The sequence below is a fragment of the Leuresthes tenuis genome, unplaced genomic scaffold (assembly GCF_036924035.1).
Source record: "Leuresthes tenuis unplaced genomic scaffold, fLeuTen1.0.hap1 SCAF_12, whole genome shotgun sequence".
Lineage (NCBI taxonomy): Eukaryota > Metazoa > Chordata > Actinopteri > Atheriniformes > Atherinopsidae > Leuresthes > Leuresthes tenuis.
In genome coordinates, this window is record NW_027325366.1 from 18272073 (window position 1) to 18292640 (window position 20568).

The 20568-nt window shown below is 42.0% G+C and overlaps 1 protein-coding gene across 1 annotated transcript in view; it reads right to left on the reverse strand.

Moving 5' to 3' along the window:
• col4a2 (collagen, type IV, alpha 2) overlaps nt 1-20568 on the reverse strand; it is a 68024-nt gene that overhangs the window by 9487 nt on the left and 37969 nt on the right. The window contains exons 5-39 of the mRNA XM_072396899.1: nt 12293-12427; nt 12162-12206; nt 11955-12071; nt 11793-11861; nt 11627-11662; nt 11462-11515; nt 11318-11353; nt 11098-11139; nt 10002-10064; nt 9863-9907; nt 9678-9731; nt 9547-9582; nt 9394-9438; nt 8560-8623; nt 7638-7751; nt 6822-6971; nt 6656-6727; nt 6373-6524; nt 6192-6264; nt 5914-6020; nt 5417-5600; nt 5022-5066; nt 4661-4735; nt 4464-4562; nt 3472-3693; nt 3226-3387; nt 2971-3141; nt 2703-2846; nt 2501-2626; nt 2224-2405; nt 1323-1386; nt 1135-1209; nt 944-1051; nt 758-865; nt 590-661 (exon numbers count right to left, since the gene is read on the reverse strand). Coding sequence (XP_072253000.1) covers nt 590-661; nt 758-865; nt 944-1051; nt 1135-1209; nt 1323-1386; nt 2224-2405; nt 2501-2626; nt 2703-2846; nt 2971-3141; nt 3226-3387; nt 3472-3693; nt 4464-4562; nt 4661-4735; nt 5022-5066; nt 5417-5600; nt 5914-6020; nt 6192-6264; nt 6373-6524; nt 6656-6727; nt 6822-6971; nt 7638-7751; nt 8560-8623; nt 9394-9438; nt 9547-9582; nt 9678-9731; nt 9863-9907; nt 10002-10064; nt 11098-11139; nt 11318-11353; nt 11462-11515; nt 11627-11662; nt 11793-11861; nt 11955-12071; nt 12162-12206; nt 12293-12427 — 3346 coding nt within the window. The remainder of the gene's footprint in view (nt 1-589; nt 662-757; nt 866-943; nt 1052-1134; nt 1210-1322; nt 1387-2223; nt 2406-2500; nt 2627-2702; nt 2847-2970; nt 3142-3225; nt 3388-3471; nt 3694-4463; nt 4563-4660; nt 4736-5021; nt 5067-5416; nt 5601-5913; nt 6021-6191; nt 6265-6372; nt 6525-6655; nt 6728-6821; nt 6972-7637; nt 7752-8559; nt 8624-9393; nt 9439-9546; nt 9583-9677; nt 9732-9862; nt 9908-10001; nt 10065-11097; nt 11140-11317; nt 11354-11461; nt 11516-11626; nt 11663-11792; nt 11862-11954; nt 12072-12161; nt 12207-12292; nt 12428-20568) is intronic.

Below are 20568 nucleotides of genomic sequence, written 5' to 3' on the forward strand. Positions count from 1 at the left end.
TCTTAAAAAGACTCCTGGTCATAAATGATGAAATCACCACTCCTGCAGGATGTTCATTCAGCTTTTTTCATTTTGTAAAAAAATAAGCAGAACTGAGATGCAAAGATAAAAGAGACAATTTAATTAATTGCTGAACATTCTGGCTTCATAAAAAACATAGCTAATTAAAAAAAAATAAAACTGTTGTAATCATTTGCTTTACCCATTTTTTTTCATATGGCATAGAAGAAAAAAAAAACATGGAACCACAGCTCCAGTAAAGAAGTCAAGTCACGGGCACAACATTGAACATTTATGTTGAAAATTGAAAAAAAAAATCTAGAAAAGCTCAATAAAAAGGCTCAGTTCTGCAAAGCTTTTCTGTCAGCTACTGTACCAGAAAGTTGAAGCCTGATTGTTGAAGAACTTTAAAAAAACAATCTAAAATATTCCCAAAAGAAATTAAAAATGATATCAAACATTCATAATTAACACTGTTGGTTAAAATACTTTTATATATGATAATAAAGATGAAATAGAGCCCGACAGCTTTTTAACCAGAAACATTAACAGTATATTCCTGCAGATTTAATTCTCTGAGGTCTGGTACCTGGTGTTCCTGAGAGACCCTTCTGTCCTTTCAGTCCGTGTAATCCAAAGAGGCCCTTTGAGCCAGGGTAACCTGTGCACATTTAATCACTCAGAGTGAAGACTATGGTAGAAAAATAGAATGTATATCAAAGAGAAGGAACAAAGGGAATTGGTCTGATGTGGTTACCTTTGCCTCCTGGGAAACCAGGAAAGCCTGGCTGTCCATCTTGTCCAGGAGATCCAGGGAAGCCCTTTTGACCTTGCTTACCAGGAGCTCCACTCTGCCCATCTGAGCCTGCAAAATAAATTAAAAGCGTAAATAAATGTAGATCTGCTGCAGCGTGTTGATATGAAGTGAAAGCTAGTCTTTTACCTGAAAATCCATGTATTCCTGGATCACCCGACTCCCCCTTTTTACCAAAAATACCATCAAAACCAGAAAAACCCCTGTCCCCAGTCGTTCCATTTAATCCTTTCTGGCCTGTAAGACGGAAATCAAACTTTTCATATCATTTCATATTCCACATGAGAAGCAACAACAAGTGTATGGAGTCCAGCTTGTACCTGGTTCTCCAGGAAATCCAAACTCTCCTCTCAATCCAGGAGATCCTGGTAGGTCTATTTGAGCGCCTCTGTCACCTATGATATTTAGCTGAATTTACTATTACATAAGAATATATTAATCACATCTAATTCATGATTGCAATATAAACGCTGACCCGTCAATCGCTGGTTTCAGTTCAAATCTATACCTTTGGCTCCCTTCCTTCCTTTGTCACCTGATGCGCCATAAGCCCCGGGACTTCCTTTGATTCCCTGAAAAATAAGGCAGTTAAAAGTAATGACAAATAATTCATCGCATCAGCCAATTAATTTTTATCTGACATGCACAAAACAATAAAAAAAATCCTTTGAAAATAACATTCATTTGACGTTACCGCATGATACAATAACGATTTGTCGCTGAAGAGAAAAAAGTAATTCTGGGTATTCACGCTACAAGGCGTTGCCACCTCATGGGCCGAATGATGAACTTTTATTAAACGTGGTTATAAATAATTCTGTCCACTTATTGTCTTTGTCGACTCAGTATATGTGGAAGGTTATACTGAGGAGCCTGATATCGAACCCAGTTTGGTTATTCTGGTGTGTAGATAGAAATAGCTCTTTTTATACTCTCCTGTCCCATCTTATTATGTCAGAGTTTGATCCCTCCTGTTTGTTTAGATGAAACCTGAGATAATGAAGGTTTGTGTTTTGGGTTTTTGGATGACGTTACTGTTGAAGATTTTCCTTTTTAATGGAACTTATTGTAGGTAATCTGATGTCTGTATTAGTGTGGTTTGTTGTGTAATTTGTATGTGGCTGGAATGCAGTCTTTTGTTTGGATGATTGGATGTTGCTTTGGGGCATTTTTGTATTTGTGTACATGTGAGGTTACTCTAAGCCTGTACCTGAAGAAGGTAAGATAGACAGAAACATATTAAAGATTCACCAGCAAGTCAGACAGTGTGCGGGAATTTTTTGTTTCATTGTTTAAGAAATTAAAAGTCCATCTTGTTTTTCAGCTGATGGAGCTCTTCATTAGGACTATAACGCGATAACCATAAATCCACCGGATCACATAACTTTCTCTGGTGTGGCTCTGCTCACCTTTTTGCCATGCGTTCCCTCAAAGCCTAAAATGCCTCGATTTCCTGTTGGTCCTGGCATTCCTTTAATCCCTGGAAGCCCCTCAGCACCTGGATCGCCACGATTACCTTTATTGTTGCTGGGGTCTCCAGGAAGACCGTGGTATCCCCCGATGCCCGGCAAGCCAGGAAAACCTTTAGAGCCTGTAGAAAGCAGCAAAATTTCTCGAAGTGAGGGGAGAAGGGACTTAAAATGGAAGTAAAATGGAAGAGGTCGATATTAGATTGGAGCTACAAACCTCTTGGCCCAATGAACCCTCGATTTCCTTCGTGGCCAGTGTCTCCTTTGACTCCCTTCATGTCAACAATCAGTTTAGCTGGGATCTTGGGCTTCTCACCAGGTTTCCCCCTCAGACCACGATCACCTGGCAACAGAATCAGGGGTGAATTGTAGGAAGTACCAGTCTCACGACAGCATCAGTAGATCACCGAGCGTCTCACCTTTCTCTCCATTTTGTCCTATTACTCCTTTTGGACCAAACTCCCCAGGATCTCCAGGCTCTCCTCTCCCACCGACCAGGCCTTTCTCCCCGAGATCACCCCGGAACCCCTCAAAACCTGACATGCCGGCAGACCCTTTGTCTCCTTAAAAGGGAAAAGTCCCAGAAACAAATTATTCGGACGTAAGATGTTAGATTATCAAAATGTTTAAACGCCTTATTTGATTATTCTTAAACAAGTGGCACTGTAGGTTCTGTGAGTAACCAACCTTTCATTCCTGGTAGTCCTGGGCGTCCGCCTGCACCTGGCTGCCCTCGGTCGCCCGGTGTGCCTTGCTCTCCAATGATGCCATCATTGCCAGACGTCCCTGGCATGCCTTTCAGCCCTGTTGGACCTGGAGCACCTGGGTCTCCATCAGTTCCCCTCTCGCCTGTGATTCCTGATGAGCCAGACAGCAGTTTACTAGTACGAAAAGGGAGGAGATCCTTTCTGGTTTTGTGTGTTTAACTACTTTTCCTCTAACCTGGCTGTCCAGTCGCACCACGTGGCCCAGGTGGGCCTGCTCCACCAGGATCACCAGGGAAGCCATATTTGCCCGCTGGCCCAGTTCTTCCCTCCTCCCCTGGCAGGCCTGAACTGCCTGTCTCACCCTTGAAGCCAATCATACCAGGCATGCCAGTCATTCCTGGAAAAAGCAGGCAAATACAAAAAAACTATCCGCTTCCTTACATTTTTCATTCCATTAGCTGACTGTGAAATAACAGCTTACCGTGATATCCCGGTGGCCCTTGATTTCCAATACTGCCTTTCTGTCCTTGAAGCCCTGGTTGCCCTGGGTCACCTGGTTGTCCAGGTGATGCTCCTAATATTTCACCATGAGCACCCTTCTCACCTGGTTCCCCATATCGGCCGGGAGCACCGGACACACCAGGATCTCCAACTGAACCTTTGCTGCCAGGAATCCCCAAATCTCCACGGGAACCAGGGAAACCTTTAAAAAAACAAACAAAAACAAACCTGGACTAAAGGAAAATTCAAATCGGTGAACGGCTGTGTTCGACAAAGTGTGATGCTGGTTTCCTGTGATTAATGAAAGCGAGTGAGTCTCAAAAAGCTCAAAGAGCGTATTTCAGTTCGGCCGAGGAGTTAAAGGGATTTTCTTACACTTTAATGAAGCATTTTTCAGTTAGACTAACAACTGTGGATGCTGCAGCAGGTTAAACAAAAATATCTTTCCCACTCTGTTGAATATCAGTTACACTTTAAACTCTCAACATTCTGTGTTTTAGGTATCGGGACGTAATAAAATAGATCTTGAAATGAGCTAAATACAACCTCAGATGACGTAGAAGCAGAGTGCAAAAGACTCTAAAAACCGAGATTCGATAGCTCGCCAAACCACCTTTAGCAGCTCGAAGTGATCGTTACGACAATGCTGTGAAGCGATGACTTTGTCGTCGCAACTATAGGTGGAATTCATTTATTGACAAAAGAATCTGAGCCTGTCAGTTGCACATATAAGCACTCTAGGATTGTAGCTCAAAATGGGTCAAATTGCTAAGATTTCTGTCCCAATCAACCAATTACACCCAGATAGAAGGTAAAATAAGTCCTGTCTTGAAAATCCCAGAATATTCTATATCTTTACTTGTAGTAAATAAGTGGGGGAGTGTTGCTCCAGTGCTTCTCAACCACATGACACCAATGCTGATCAGTACTATTTATCCCATGACTGCACAGTGTTTACATGTCACCCCTTACCTGGTGGTCCAGGAGTGCCACCTGTGCCTCGCTCTCCTTGTTCTCCTTTTTCTCCCTTGACTCCTAAGAATCCCGGTTGTCCTTTTGAGCCGGTAGATCCTATTAAATTTAAATTACAACAGGACATCAAATGTCACACAACAGCTACCCTTGAGGCAATATTTAGCACAAGTCTCTTTCTGTTCCAGTATGTTTACCTGGTAAACCTGGTAATCCAATGGGTCCTGGAAGTCCAGGCAGACCAGGAGGTCCTGGGACGGCTTCACAAAGGCCTGAGAAGATAACAGAAACACAGTCTTCAGGGCAACATCAAGGCGGTCTGTTGAGGTGGCTGTTTTTAAATAATTAATTGGTGAAAGTGATTTTTGACTGCTGCCCAGCGTGAATGGTCTTCAGAATCAGGCATTATCATTGCATTAACTGGTAGCTCAACACACTAAACATCAAAGACTAAACAACTGAAAAATGATCATGCCCACCAGTCAGATAATCCAAAGGCAAAGCACAATAGAGTTATAAAGGGGAGCAATAAGATGAAAATGTTGCTATACCAGCTACCTGTTACATCCACCTGTCCTCCATCTCCTCTTGGACTACAGCCGCCTTTCAGATGCAAATGAGGGAGAATGAAAGAGAGAGGCATTCGGAACAAGAGTTATTCAAAAAGCACAAGCATTATCTCAAACAAGCTGAGAGCTGCAGCTGGTTTGAGGGATGCAGCCCCTGCATTAAGGAGACAACAGGAGGAAGAAAAGTAAACAAACTGAGCAAATCTACTTGTCATGCGTCCCTCTCTATTCACCACAAGCCATTAATGTTCATTCCAGTTGTACCGCTTTGCACTGAATGACAAAAGAGAGCATTTTGGAAGAGGCAAAGTAAAAACACGCGGAGCGAAAAACTGCAACACAAAAACGAGACTGCACAGAAGCAGGCAGTCAGCTGCCTCTCACCTGGAATCCCGGGGGCTCCTGGAACGCCGTTGTAGCCAGCGAGGCCGACATCTCCGGGTAAACCCTGATTTCCTTTGAGGCCTGCAAGATCTTGACCTGGTTCTCCCCTCAGTCCGGCTGCACCGGGTCCACCACGTGGTCCTGGGAAACCTTTCTCGCCACGTTCTCCCCAGGGCCCTTCGCCCTGTTCATATAAAACAGCACAATCTTTATACAGTAAACGAGCAAGTTCTACAAGCTACTGAATCATGGGAAATGCTGCCTTTTTCACACAATGTTTCTACATGTTGGCTTATAAACCCTCAGCGTAATATGTCATGTGTTGTTGTTAATCTGAGGCTGTATTTACCTGGTGAGGATGATTCATTTTTCTATTATGACCTCATATGTAAAACCTTAGACATGAAAGACATTGGACTTTCTTTTTCAGATGACTGCAGGTGAGCCGTAAGCATGCAGACTATGAAACTAAGTATGGAGACAACTGATGGACTCACTGGATAACCGCGGCTACCAGGGAAACCTGGAAGACCATATGGGCCTGGAGTACCCGTTTGTCCTGCCTCGCCATCTCTTCCCGGATCCCCTGCGTCACCAGGATATCCTGTTGGGATCAAACACACACACACACACACACCAGACCAGACCATGCGTTTTTATCAAGCGTCAACAGACATGGAACCACACATGTATGGACAGTATGCAAATACATGGCGGAGGTTAGTGGATCAGCGATGTTGATCAGAAATTAGATGAAATAACACAGACTCTGCACCTTTCTGTTTGGCAACAGCCAAGTCTCCTTTTTGACCTTTTGGGCCTGGATATCCAGTCGCCCCAGGAGATCCCTACAACACACGGCACAGATGAGTGTGACGCGGTCAAGAGCTTCTTGTAAATTATGTAAGAAAACTGAATGAATTCTGAAATGATGCCATTCTCCTTATTTTCCTTACAGGGAACCCGTCGTCTCCTTGGAGACCGGGGTCTCCTGAGTCACCCTCACGACCAAATTCCCCCGTCATCCCGGGATCGCCACGTTCACCAGCAGGACCGGGCAAGCCAGGCTGGGCATTTAAGACGCTGCACTGGCAGTCTCCATGTTCACCTAAACAGACAACATGGTCCACTGGTAAATATTTCACAAAACTGGACTGATTTTATCATTAATGATATTTAAAAAAAAACAAAAAACATGAGAGGAAATACTTAAAAAGAAATGTAACTTCTGTAGATCACCTTTCGGTCCTTTAATGCCTGCACTGCCAGGCCTTCCCCTCCCACCTGGAGAACCCTTGAAGAACTCCTCCCCTGCAGACAAAATTGAAGTGCAGTGAATTACACATTCTAAGACAAAAATAGAAATAGCACTGAGAGTAATCGCTCCATCCACACAGTCACTCACATGTTCCTTTGGGTCCGGGAGGGCCTTGGTTCCCCGGGCGCCCGTTGGCTCCTGGGGGTCCTGCGATGACAGCAGGCCACCCTGGTTCCCCTTGCTCGCCCTTCTCTCCTTGATCGCCCTTGAAACCAAATGGGCCGAAGAAATCCAACACTGAAAAACACAAAGGGATCTTTAAGGGTCATTAGTGGTGAGAAGATGGATGGATAGAGAAAATGGATAGGGAAGGGAATGTTTACAGAAGGCCCAATGAATGCACGAGGATGTACCTAAAACACAGGCAGGCAAACAAAGTGATGACCCTGACCCATGTATGTCACCTGACTTGAGCCCGAGTAAAACAATTTTTTGGGGAGTTTCAGCGAGAAGGTGACCAACACAACTCCTCCAGAAAAGAGTAGGTGGAAGTAAATGTGTAACGTCGTCATGAATATAGTTGGAAAAGAAAAGCTTCCAGTCTCAGCAGCGTACTGACAAACACCCACCGGTTCAACTTGGAGTCATGCACAAACTGAGGTGATACAACTTTAAATCAATTGACATTTAAACGATATGGCGCAGGAATGCCCTCATCTTTGCTGTAAACGCTGAAGCTGCACACGTGGTTTCTGGATCAATGTGTGTGAGACGACACAGTCATATCTGTACCATCTTTTGGGTAAAGCCTCTCATGAATGAGCGTGTAATTGTGCTACAGTGCAGGGTCGAGGCGTGGATACTGGTGATTTTCCTGCAAAGTCCTTCTTCAGAAGAGTCCATGTTGACCTTTTGCTACTCATTCTCATTTCCATTCTCTTGGCGTAACTTCAGTTTACAAACCTTGCTCCTGTGTTTTAAATGCAGGCTGTCCAGGGGGTCCAGGGAAGCCTTTCTCTCCATCTGGACCCCTCGCTCCTTGTGGACCCTGCTCACCAGGAGGTCCAGGGGTGCCACCTTAAGGTCAAAGCAAATTGAAGAAACAGTTAATCGCATCTATACAGGTACCATTAAGTTTCAGCAAAGATGACGTTTCACAAATAGTTGCCAACAGCCAAACCCTCATGTGAAAAGACTGCAACAATGACACTGATTGATTTGTTTGTTTAAAGCAATACGATAGAAGTTTGGGAACCTTAAAACTATGCTCCTCTGACTTGCTTTGAAGTAAACTGATTTTTGTTATGGTCACTTCCGGGCCTGAATCTGCCCAAAAAGCACCCGGGACCTGAGACACCGTAGTTCAGGACTTTGGTTTCAAGCCCCGCACCACAGCAATCATTTTGCTTTACAATTGCGTGACAATTTCTTTTGATGGCGTCTTTGTGGTCTCCTTAGTATGACAACAAATGAACGAGTTTGGCCATACACTAGCAGGGCTTACACAGAGATCTGTTTTTAGGACAGGGGTGTTACGTCCCACAGCTCTTGGGGGAGCCAAAGAGCAAAACATTTGCCAAATTCTCTGGTGTTGCTTTAATACTTCTGAGTTACAAATTGTGTTTCACTTCCTCATTGAGTAATAACTCATCTGTCCCTCACCTCTGGCAGCCACCTTTGGGTCTACACTTTTAGGACTCTGACTCCACAATATATGCTCAACCAACCACAGCGATTCCACACCAAATTTTCTGCTGACATCTGGACATGTAGCCAATTTCTTTCTCACGTTCACAGTGAAGTTTAATCTTTGAATAACAACCTGCTTTTCTGTTTTGTACTGACTCTTTATTTGACTGTTTTCCTCAGGCTTTAATCGTCTTACCAGTTGAAGACCAGGGCCAAAAGGATCCTGATGAAATCAACTCTCCTGCTTCGCCTCTGACTCCCTGAAACAAACCAAACAAACAAACAAAAAAATACTGTCAGTCTCTCGGTGTGCAGTGACTCTTTTATTAGCATACAGGTAAATTCTGACAGATTTATATGGGAGGGGGTGCTGCAATCACATATATTCAGCTGCACATTTTCCTTTTAATCTTTGATCATGTTTCCTTCTGAGCTTTTCTTTCCCTCAGAGACAATATCAGCAAAATGGTCAAATGCGAAGGAGGCTGATGTCATGCAAATGAAACCACATCAAACATTGTTTCGGGTCAAATGGGACAAAAGCTAAACTTGCATGAAACTCAAGGGTTAGCGGCGGTTCATCTTTGGTCACCCAGTGTGGCTACTAGCTACTTAAAGGAGGCTGACTTGCGACATGTTTTGTTTTTCATCTTATAAAGTTAGAGGACATTGGACTTTTATCAATATCAGATTATTTTGCCTGTGATTGCCAAGAGTCAGCCTACAAATGTATAAAATGTATAAGCGTGTAAATGTTCATGAAATCAACTTTGCGTATTAAGAATAATAGTAATAATATATATCATAATAATCATGCAAGGTTAATTATCTATGAGTTTAGGGGAAGACTATCAAACAAACGCAGGGAAGTAAAAGCATTTTCTTTTTTAAGCTGTCAAGAGCATAAAAATGACGGAATGTACTTAAATTTTTTTTTTAGCCAATATTTGTTAAAACTGTTTAAAGTGACAGCTCATTTTTTAGAAGTCACTTAAAAACACGTGTAAACAGGCATTGGCTGCCGTCTCACCTTGGGACCAACACTGCCCATCGGACCTCTTTCACCAGAATCGCCCTGAAACAGAGTTGTCATGGGCACCAAAATTATTATCATCAATATTGTTATCATTTTCCACGAGCATTAGGACAATTACAAACACAGAGCACCCTCACACAGACTTACCCTCGGCCCAGGACGTCCATCTGCGCCCCTTTCACCCTGAAAAAGAATCATAAACAGCCCACAACATATGTTTAGAGCATGCACAGAGAACAGTGTCTGGATGAAATGTGTAGAAATTTGCCTGGGCTGACCAGTGGTCCAGGGAATCCCATTATGCCACGTTCTCCTTTGTCGTCTTTGTCTGGCTGAAATAGACCAGACAGGAAAAGATCAGCGCAGATGCCATTGCAGCAGAGAGCGCTTGTGCGGTAACGTGAAGCAAAGAAAAGTTCTCATGTGCTTATATGCGTATGATTGTTCCTGAGTGAACACATACCATATCTCCTCTTTCTCCTTTTTGACCTTTTCGTCCAGGAGGTCCCTAAAATAAGAAAGACATTTTCATATCTGAGAGATTATCTTCAAAAGTCATCGGAGCAGGTCAGCGAATGAAAACGAGTGCTTATTGTTATTACAGCAGGGGGCAGACGTTGCTGACGAGTATAGTTTCCCGGAAACCCCGGTGGTCCGATATCCCCCTGTGGTCAAAGCAGGAAATGCAAAAAGAGTCAGCTGATACACAATGCCTTGAAGAACATTCAAGAAAATGCAGTTTTAATAGCATATTTCAACAAAATGCTCAAAGTTATTGAACATCAGAATAATTAGCATTAGCATTTGACTATAAAACCTCTGACAATAACGACAGCCTCTAAATGTTTCTTGAAGGCATCTTTCTTCTGGTTGTTTCTGTCGCTCCTCCAATGCAAGTTTCTTTTTGCCAACACGCGTTTACCGGCTCCCATGAAAAGTTTTTGGTGGGATTTATGCCAGGACTGTTGGTCGTTTTCAAAATGAAGATACAAGCAGTTGTTGCTTCCCCTGTGAAAAGCTGAAACCACCTCATCAGATTTGCCCTGGTCAGCCTGAAGCTCTTTATCACACTAGTTTTCATTTTAGCACCACTTTTTGCAAGCCTCCCTGACAGTTTAGATAATGTGAAACTTAACTGAAACTGAAACAGGGATTTCATAAGTATTACTTGGAATTGTTGTGTTTCATTGTGGTTTAAATGCTGTTTTTTAAATAAATTATTTTAAACGCACAATCAACTGTAGTGTCTGGTGTACAGCATGTTTTTGCATTTTCAATTTCACTACACAAAGGCATTTTCACATTTTTATCAAACATCGTAACCACTTCTTTAGGAGTAATACCGAATGAATTAAACTCTTCATAAAGGTATGTTAATGAAACCACCTCTGAAGCCTGGAAATGTCTCTACGGAACATATGCTAACAAATGCTACGTTAGAATACAAAAAGGCAAAAACAAACCATTTGAAAAGTAGTCTGCTGTCCAAAATGGAAATACTAAAGCAGACGTATTAATCACAGTGCTTGAGGAGGTGAGCTTTTGCTACTTTGCATTCAAAGATAAATGACATGCATCAGATATTTTGTGACTTGAAAGAATTCACGATTTTTATGCAACAATGATTTCATTTCACATATCTGCTTTACAGTGAAGGGAGCTGACTTTATGAGCGAATTTGGAAATATGGTAACTCACTGTCTGTCCTTTGACTCCCTTAAGCACTTTGGTCATAGTGCCCTGCAAAGAGAAAAGCAAAATACTAAAGCAGCATCGATCTTTTCAAATCCCTACTTTTCTCACAGGTGACATCCTACATAGACAGAAATGTTGCTTGCTATGTAAATACACGACAATATTTACACACTCATACATCAAATTTACATTCCAATATATGCATATGTATATGCTGTCTTACCTTTGGTCCACGAGGACCTGGGGGACCTGGTGGGCCCTATACGAAGACAAAAACTGCTTCATGACACGTAGTTTGCTTCATAATAGATTTGGTTTCAGGAGCTCTTAAGAAAACTGTAGCTCTGAAACAAGTGCATGCACTCACCTTTGGTCCTATTGGGCCTCTGTTACCTGCCAATCCTTGCTCTCCTGAAGGCCCCTGGGAAAAAAAGGTAAAAAAAGAAAAGAAAGAAAGATGACATTCAGGAAAAGGTGCAACTGAACAACAGGGAGTTTCAGATAATGAACTGAGGAGGATAACGTGTCTTACAAATATTCCGTTTTCTCCTGGTGTGCCTGGATCTCCCTGATAAGAGATGTTAAAAGATTCACAAACTGAATAAAACCGTATGCTTTACAAATATCAAGGCGTTAATGCAATTTGACTTTACATAAAACAGGCCATTTGTTGTGAGAGATAAACTACTATTCCTCACCCTGAAACGCTCCATGTACACTCTGACCTCCAGAGTTTCTCCTTTCTCTCCCTTCCTTCCTGGTTGTCCCTGGGAAAAAAAGAGCACAGCAATGATCACTGCCAGGAACGCAATCTCTTTATAATAGCATATTACTCTTTATGGAGATTCTGAGTTACACACAGGTGTTCCAGGTGTGCCATCATAGCCGTTTGCCCCCATGAACCCTGATTCTCCTTTAGTCCCGTTACAGCCATCTGCTCCTGGCTTGCCCCTCGGACCAGGTTGCCCAGGGTGGCCCTGCAGAGAAAAGGCCCGAGCAAGACCAATACCACGTCAGCAGGCTGTGACATGCTACTGTATTCATCAACAATGCTGGATGGGACTTACAGGAATGCCATCGTTTCCAGAGAACCCAGGTACGCCGCTCATTCCCTGCAGAGTGAAAACAATCACACATTAAGTAAAATAGATTCCTCTGTCATGTTTTTCTAGCTAAAAGGAACAGATGGATCATTTACCACGCTGCCTTTAGGACCTATGATGCCATTATGACCTCGGTCACCCTTCTGCCCCTTTGGACCTTGGATACCTGGATCCCCTGGTCGCCCTGAAGCACCCATTGGACCCTGAGGACCAAGAGGCCCAGGCTGACCCTGAGATCAGGAAGGTAGAAAAACAAAGAGTTAAAATAAACTTCAAGTCAAGGATGCAACACACTGAGGAAACTTCAAACTGATGGATATTCAAAAAAATGTGATTTAAAAACAAGACAAATAAAAAGCATCACAACAAACTTATATCCGGCGCCATTCTTTCAATACTTAACCCCCCCCCCGGCCCGGCATATCATCTGTTAAACTTCTGATCTGGTTCCTTTTTTGTATCACCAGGGGGAGACAAAAACTTGTGTTTCTCAAACGATGGCCTCCTCTTCAGCCCTCTTCACTCTCTACACCCATCCAGTGACCAAACTGTATACTGCAGATGTCAACCGTCAATGATGACAACACATCAACAAAATACAAAAGGTACATCTGGAGCTTACACTGGAAAATGCCACTGAACTTTGTTGAGTTCTTTGAAAGTTTAAAAGAATAGTCAATGTGAACCTGCATGCACCCTCTTTGTGGCACATGCAAAATCCCCTAAAACCCCATATACACAAACACACATGCACATCGTTTTGTAGTTATTATTTTTGGGTAAATGAAGCCAGACTCTGCTGTCAAATCTCTCCATAATGAGAAGAGAAACGGCTGTTCAGTCATACTCAGACTATTAGTCTGCAGACAGCCCTTTAATCTGCTGACTAAATATAACAATTTGATTAAGACACTCAGGGTGACGAAAGAGAGAGGACAGGCATGCCTTCAGACAGGAAAGAAGAAAAAGTTGGCTTGGATTAACTGCCACAGTCTGGCCGCTGCATCTCCCAAAGATTTAACTGTCATCTCCTGAAGGTGTGAAGCTTTGTCTTTACAGCGACTGCTGGTGCAACGGAGATAAAATGCAAACAAACAAACCGGAGCCGTGAACTCCTGGTCCAGGTGAGATGTGTGAGAGGAAACAAAAGGCTCGTAAAAGAGAGCGAAAACAGGTGCGTTTCACAAATATACAGAACTTTTCGATGAGAGCACACTGTGACAGTTATTAACCCAACCAAGGGAGCTCCTCAGAGGGGCTGAGAGTGGAACGAGGACATCGCTTTTATAAGGGTCCTGAGACATGTGATGTTTAAAATGCCGTGTGAATTTATTGCTGCTGGTGGTTTGTGTGGTCAGTAAGCGATGACCTCAGAGGGCATGACTGGGAGAACCAACAAACCAGTGATGTTGTCAACTGACAGAAATACTCAAATTAATAAAACAGCAGGAAGCCTAAACAATGTCAAACAACAATTCAAACAAAGTCAGATGAATCAGATGCACACAGTGTAGTGTGAGATAAAGCCTGAGATGAACCCGTGTAGCAGATGACCAGATGTGTGTGCACTTGTGCGTGCAGTTTGTGCACCCTGTGTCTGTGGGTAGATTTTGGAAGATGAGGCGTGTGTTTTGTCTCCGCTGAATGTCGATTTCCACAGCTGTTGCCTATAGGACAGATAGCTGGCAACAAGTGATGTAAAACAAGTCAAACTCTACATGAATTATACGCCGAACAGTTTGAGCCGTGAACCCTTACATTTACTGGTAAAAGCAGCTGTTCCGATGAGCAATCTCCTGGTGCAACCGGTGCAAAAATGACATCGCAAGATTGGCTATTAGGCAATATTTCGCAATCAACAAGAAACTGCTTTAATTTATGATAAAGACATTTACACTGTGACCTAATGGAAAGTCAGAGCGTCAACAACTTTAGTAGAATAACTCATCCAGTCAGGAAAATTAACGCCTGCACCATGTTTAATGGAAATCCATCCCATTACTGTTGAGATGTGCCTCTTAAACTACAAATATGAATCTGGTGGTGGCCTAATGTCATCGGTAATTATTGTAGGAGTCTCTAAATGGGAGCCATGAATGAATAAAAACACACCATCATCAGGTAGAATTGTGCCTCAGCGGAACACAAACCTATTTATAATTCAGTCCTTACAAAGATCCTCCTTCTTGACAAGATGACTGTTGTGACCTAAAGTTTAGGAACTGTCACCCATTTCCTTTGTTACAAAAACCCCCCCTGTTAATTATTTTGGTGGGAAAAAAATGTGACTCTCTAGGCACATGACGTGAGATGAACTTTACCCATTCACACAGCTGTAATTCATCATCCGAATTTTCTCAAGGCAAATGATTCAGAGTCATTATTTGGCAATAATTCACACACAGAGCAAATGCAGAGTGACACAGGGGAGGAGTAGAGAAAGCTGGAATGGGGTAGAGAAGTTAAAAAAAAAATGGCATGTCTCAAATAAATCATGTGAGTGCGGCCTTGCTTATTGTATTTGCAGGGTCCGGAAACCTGGGAAAATCCCTTTACTCGTGGGGTCCCACTGCTTTATGGGGACCAAAATGTTGGGAGTCCACAAGTTTAAAGAGCTTTTTGAGGGTTGAAATGTGGTGCCGTGGTTAGATCTCAAATTAGGCTGCGGTTAGGATTAGGCATTTATATGTGGTGGTAAGAGTTAAGAAGGTTGACCGGGTAGCGTAGCATGGCATAGAAGGACCCTCCGAAGACAGAAAAACAAGGACGTGTGTGTGCATGAGAGATCCTTGTCTGGTGGACTTGCACGGTACACTTCTCATTATCTTTCTGCATGCCTTAAATAGAGGACTGATAAATACCAGTCTCTCTTTGTAGCTGTCAGAGATGTTTCTTGCTGCGTATTTCTGTGTGTGTGTGTGTGTGTGTGTGCGCAGCTACCAATCTCCTGGATCTCCATTAAACGCCACTGTCATAGTGAAGACTGAGTGAAAAGAAAAAGATTGATGGCACACTGGTCAATCTGTTTCTACACACACCCTCTTCACTCCGAGTGGTCACCAAAAGACACAAGCAGCATGAATGAGCTTTCTTTAAAGTGTGTCACGTCTGTCCCTTAGAGTCGGGGTGAGGAGCTCAGTCAATGGGAAGGGGCTCAGAGAAAACTCGCTGCTCCTCAAATCAGGAGTGAGTTCAATGAGTTCAGACATCTGGTTAAGATGCTTTCTCTCAGGAGAGGTTTTGGGCATACACTGGGGAGGTCATTTCTCAAGAAAATGGACCAGCTAGAAATGACACCTTACTCTACTTGCATCAAGTACAGTAAGGAGCTTTTGTACATCATCAAATGTAAGTCTGCTTTATCTGTGAGCCAAGAACTCTGATGGCCTGGCTGGAATGCTCCTGGAGAGTTATTGGAAAATGATCAGAGTGCTTTTCACCCACTTTTAAAGGATGCTATTTGAAACACACAAACCTTTTTGCCCTTACATGCAGTTTATCAACATATTAGTAAGAGTTAGTTTCTTAGTGTTTACACTAAACACTTGTACATGTCTTAATCAACTAATCACACGTGTTACAGTATTCCGTAGCCACCTGTTCCATTAGGAGCATTGATGTTGATCCTTTTCCTTCTTTTCTATTCTCTCCTGACCTAAAATCAAATTTCTGTCTTCCACACTCAGCACGACGGGCATTTGCTCTCATTGCTTCCACCCAGCATTTCCTTCCTTCCTCACCAAATTCTCAAGTGTTCTCACATCCATTTGCGTATCTTTTTACCCTCCTTTGTCTCCAGATCTTTCCTTCCTGTAAAACATTATTTGAAGAATGACAAATATGTGAGCCAGATACTGTAGATTGGTCAAGACAAGTAAACTAAGATGGATAATAGCGAAAGAGCCGTTTCCTACATGGGAACGCAGTAAAATTCTATAAATAAAAAGAAGAAGAAGGATGCTCTTCAAACAGACAAGTCTTCACTAAAGGTCAGTGAAAGCAGGCTTGTCTGAATTCCTCTGTCTTTGAAGGTTGGTCATAACTTGAGCAGATTATAAAGCTCTGGAGACATGTGCTGCCCTCAGGCTGTCTGTTTTGCAACTGTAGCTGTCTGTTCTCCTTTAAGCTTCTTTCCATCACCGATGGCTCTCGTCATAACTCTGGCTTCTCATCTCCTGAGCTCCACTGTACGATACGATCACTGCTGAGAGATGATCTGGAGCATCTATAGATGGAAACCAAGAAAGATACTCTATGAAACCTCGAATGCTGCAACAAGTCCTCTTTGTCATTATCTTACATAAAAAATTAAATGTTTACAAACACAACTCGTTCTTGCTTTAAGTCCAAACTGATCTTTACCTAACCACACCAAGAACAGCAGCTTTAAGTACCAAAACCGAACAATGAGGGAAAAAGGAGATTAAAAGTAAAAACAACTATCCCACATGAAACTTGAACCCCACTGATCAGGTTAAGGTCTCCCATGGGACTGAGACCCAGGTCTCCAGGACCAGCGTCCCAAAACTCCTCAGACTCTTCTCTGCTGTGGTTTGAGTAAAACAGACACTACGGAAAACCTGCTATATGCTTCATAGGACAGATTTTCTTACCCTCTAACAATAACGAAAACAGAGCCAACCATTTTGATAGATGGCATTCACTCCCCTGCTTTTGCACACTTTAAATCAAAATCGAACATTTGGATTAAGCATGCCCACTGAGCATCAGACCTGAATTAATGTAACTTAAACATAAGCTACATGTTGATGAACAGCAATAACGAGATGTTACTCTGAATAAGACTCTGCTATTAGAGTTATATTAGAGTTTACGCAGTATTTTGCCATGTACACGGCAAATGCTTTACGATGTATGCTCTTCGGTTCCAGTGGACGTCAAATGGCGCGGCTGCAGAAAAAAAAAGAAGAAGAAAAGAAACCTTTGAGGTGAGAGACTGCAGCACAGACCGTGCAGTAAAAAGGAGGCAAGTGTCAGAGGGGAATAAGAAAAAACAAAAAAGGAAGTGTGATTACGAATGTGCACGAGAAATCAAGACTGCTGAACTGACAAAGAGGAAGATAGTAAAAGAGCTTTTTCTCAAATCATTTCACAGCTCATTTAAGGGGCATAAACACACGTTAAATCACACACTGAGCAAGTCACAAAGGCTTGGGTGTCAGATGATGGGGTGCTGATAGCACATCTCTTTCTGGAACAACACAAACAGAGAGTGAGGAAAGAGAGCTGCAAACTCCCAGCTGCTGCAGAGATGTGTGAGGACGATACTGTTCATCGTGTGATGTGAGATTACAGCACCGAACATGTCACCATTTATTTAGAAGAGATGTCTAAGCTACATGATGCCCTGAATGGTGAGGTGTTGCTAAGGAGGAGGGAGACGCAACTTTGTTTTTTTACCTTTGACTATTTACCGCAGAAGGCTAAAGTGTGGGGATGATGCGGCTCATGAACTTTCTGTGTTGCAGTTTTTTAAATTTATTTCTTAGTTTTTATGGACACCTACATTTTACAATGGAAAAACCTCATTTTCTCACGTGCCTCTGAAAATATATCATCATTACGATTAGTCAGTTTCAAACTGTTTAAGACATGTCCAGCAGCGGTGTAAAGAAAATTTGTTTGTGACACTGACAGCAATGAAAATGTACATTTAGGTAAAGGTTTAGGTTAAACATATGATCGATTTTAAGAAAACAAAGACTGTTGGCATGGATGAACCACAGATAAATCTGCATGAAAATGTGCCCTTCAAAAAGTAACAACATGCAAAGCTATTTTCCAGCACATTTAATGTAGAAGATGATACCGTGGTTATTTTTGAATGGGTTCAAGCAGTTTGACCCGTAGAGGGCACCCTGACTCCTGTTTAAACCCTCTTCAAATAAAATAATGATGTCAGAATCAGAACAAAAGTTTATCATGAATCTGATTTGTAAGTTTGACAGAGCAGACAAAAAAAAACAGTTTGGCAAAGAGCTGTTTGGAGGTGCTTGTACTTAAGTAATTCCTTTGCAGTTTTTTTCTATTTTATACTTTGCTTTTACTATATTTTAAAGTGAAATAATGTATATTTTACTCCACAGCTTTAATCCTTTCATTCTCACTGCAATATTTACACTTAAAACATTTTTTAGTGTTGCTGGGTCTTTGTGTATTTTATACTTCTCTCTTTAAGCTTGACATAGTTTGGCCCCTGGGGGGAAATTAATTGGTTGATCCCTGCTGTGTGATATGTTATTTCCTCCATCAGTATGAGTGTCTTTGCATGGTCATATCAGTACAAAATCAGAGCACCAAAACAACACATAGGAAATGTATGATCTTACTCCCCCAAAAAACTGGAATTGAGCTCCTATACTGGTCAGCCTCCACAACTAAGAAAATATGTTTTCCTTTACGATTTGGTCAAACTCACCTTTTTAGAGCAACCTCACATATTTTGACCTCGAAGAGTTTGACTTCTCACTGATGGAGAAATGTCACTGCTGTGCTGAGAGTGATTACAGCTGCAGCACCTATTGCCTCTGATCACAACACACAACTCTTCAGCAAAACAAGTTTCCACCATAGAGGATAGTGAAGCATCTCTTTAATGTTCTCTTTTAATGATCATGTGTTCAGGAGGGATAGCTTCTGGGTCGGATTTTTCCCGCTATTTTCATTTTCCTATTTCTTGTTTAGTGTTTTTCTTATTTTCTTTGTTGGCCATTACCAAACACACCACATGGCAACGTGATGACCTTTGTTCCTCAATTTTCTATGTTCTTATGAATTTCTAAACCCTGCATTCTTGAGCAAACCCATCAGAGCACATCAGAGAAGCTCTGAGAAAGTCGCCTCTTTTCGCACTCGGTATAGAATGCACTAATTCTTCTTTCTGTGTGCTCAACCTCTGTGTACGTAGTTATGTTTGCATTTCTCATTCCTAAGCCACAGATCTATTAAAAGTTCCCCTGTCTGACACCATAAATTTCATCTGGGTCCAGACTGTTCCCTGGGGTGAACAGTTTGGGAATGACCAACTAAGAACAGGATGGGAACGCACAGCCCAGGGTGCAAATCTCTGACCTCTGAGAGGAATAAAATAAATTGATAAACAAATGGCCGGAAACTCGTTCTGTTATTTCATCTGTCTGCCCGCAGAATCTGGACATTTTTATAATTGTTTACACAAGAAAAGGACAGTTACTGATTCAATTATTAACCATGCGGATGAGTAAGGTCAACGGAGGCTGGACTTACTTAAAAACAGTTATTGTGACTTTGAAGCAAACATTTAACATGTATTATTAGAATCATATATTTTCTAACAACAGGTTTCAACCTTTTCCAAACCTTCACCTCTCCCAAACCTTTTCCCAGGACGTTTTTTTTCATAGTTACTGATCATTTATTCATCTCTTCATTTACACAGTTGCAAACAATGTTAATGCCACATGTCTCAGCTGGCTTGCCCTCTTGGGGCTTGTATATACTGTATCTTCTCAGAAATAACACTGTAATCTAAACTGGAACTTTTGTGGGGAGGGAGGACTGATGTTATACATCCTGATGTCATCAACATCGGACAGGGAGCCGACAGCCGCTTACTTCCTGAGAGACTTCTGCAGGCTCTGCACAGGCGGAGTTTTTTAATTTCACAAAACACTCATGTGAACTCCTCCTGCTGAACTTGAAATCACAGTAAGCCACCTGCTGCATGAATGCCAAAACACTAAACTCTAAAGATAAATTAGATTAGGTGCTGAAGAAAGTGGATAAATAGTGGAAAAATGACAAGTTTGAGTGTGACTAAAATGTTCTTACTTGGGGGCCATGTCAACCAAACATGGCAAAAGCCAACTGCTTAGAGAACTGGGAAAGGCAATGCTAATCAATGTGCATTTTAATGCTAGTTTTCTCATCAAATGCATCTAAATCAATAAAAGAAGAGCCCACAACTAAATCATACAATAGGCAGCTTATCAAATCACAGACAAACGATAACTTTTTTGTAATCTATTCATCAATTTTTACCACAAAAGCATTTTACTGTGATAGGCTTATTAAACAGTACCAGTGACTGTGCTCAGAAGCAAATCTGAAGCAAACTTTTAAAAGTCTGCTGTATGACAAATGTGTTCCAGGCATTTCATTCCCTGTTTTAGACGGCATAAACCAGGCTGCTTATTGTAATTAGCAGGTGGTGGTATACAGTATGATACGATACAACACCATATAATGCAATATGATATGATATGATGCAATACGACACTATGCTTTACACAGAGATGCCTTTGGTTACAACAAAATCATAATGATATGAAAGTCTAAATAGTGTAGTGTACATAGTTCCCAATGTTCATAG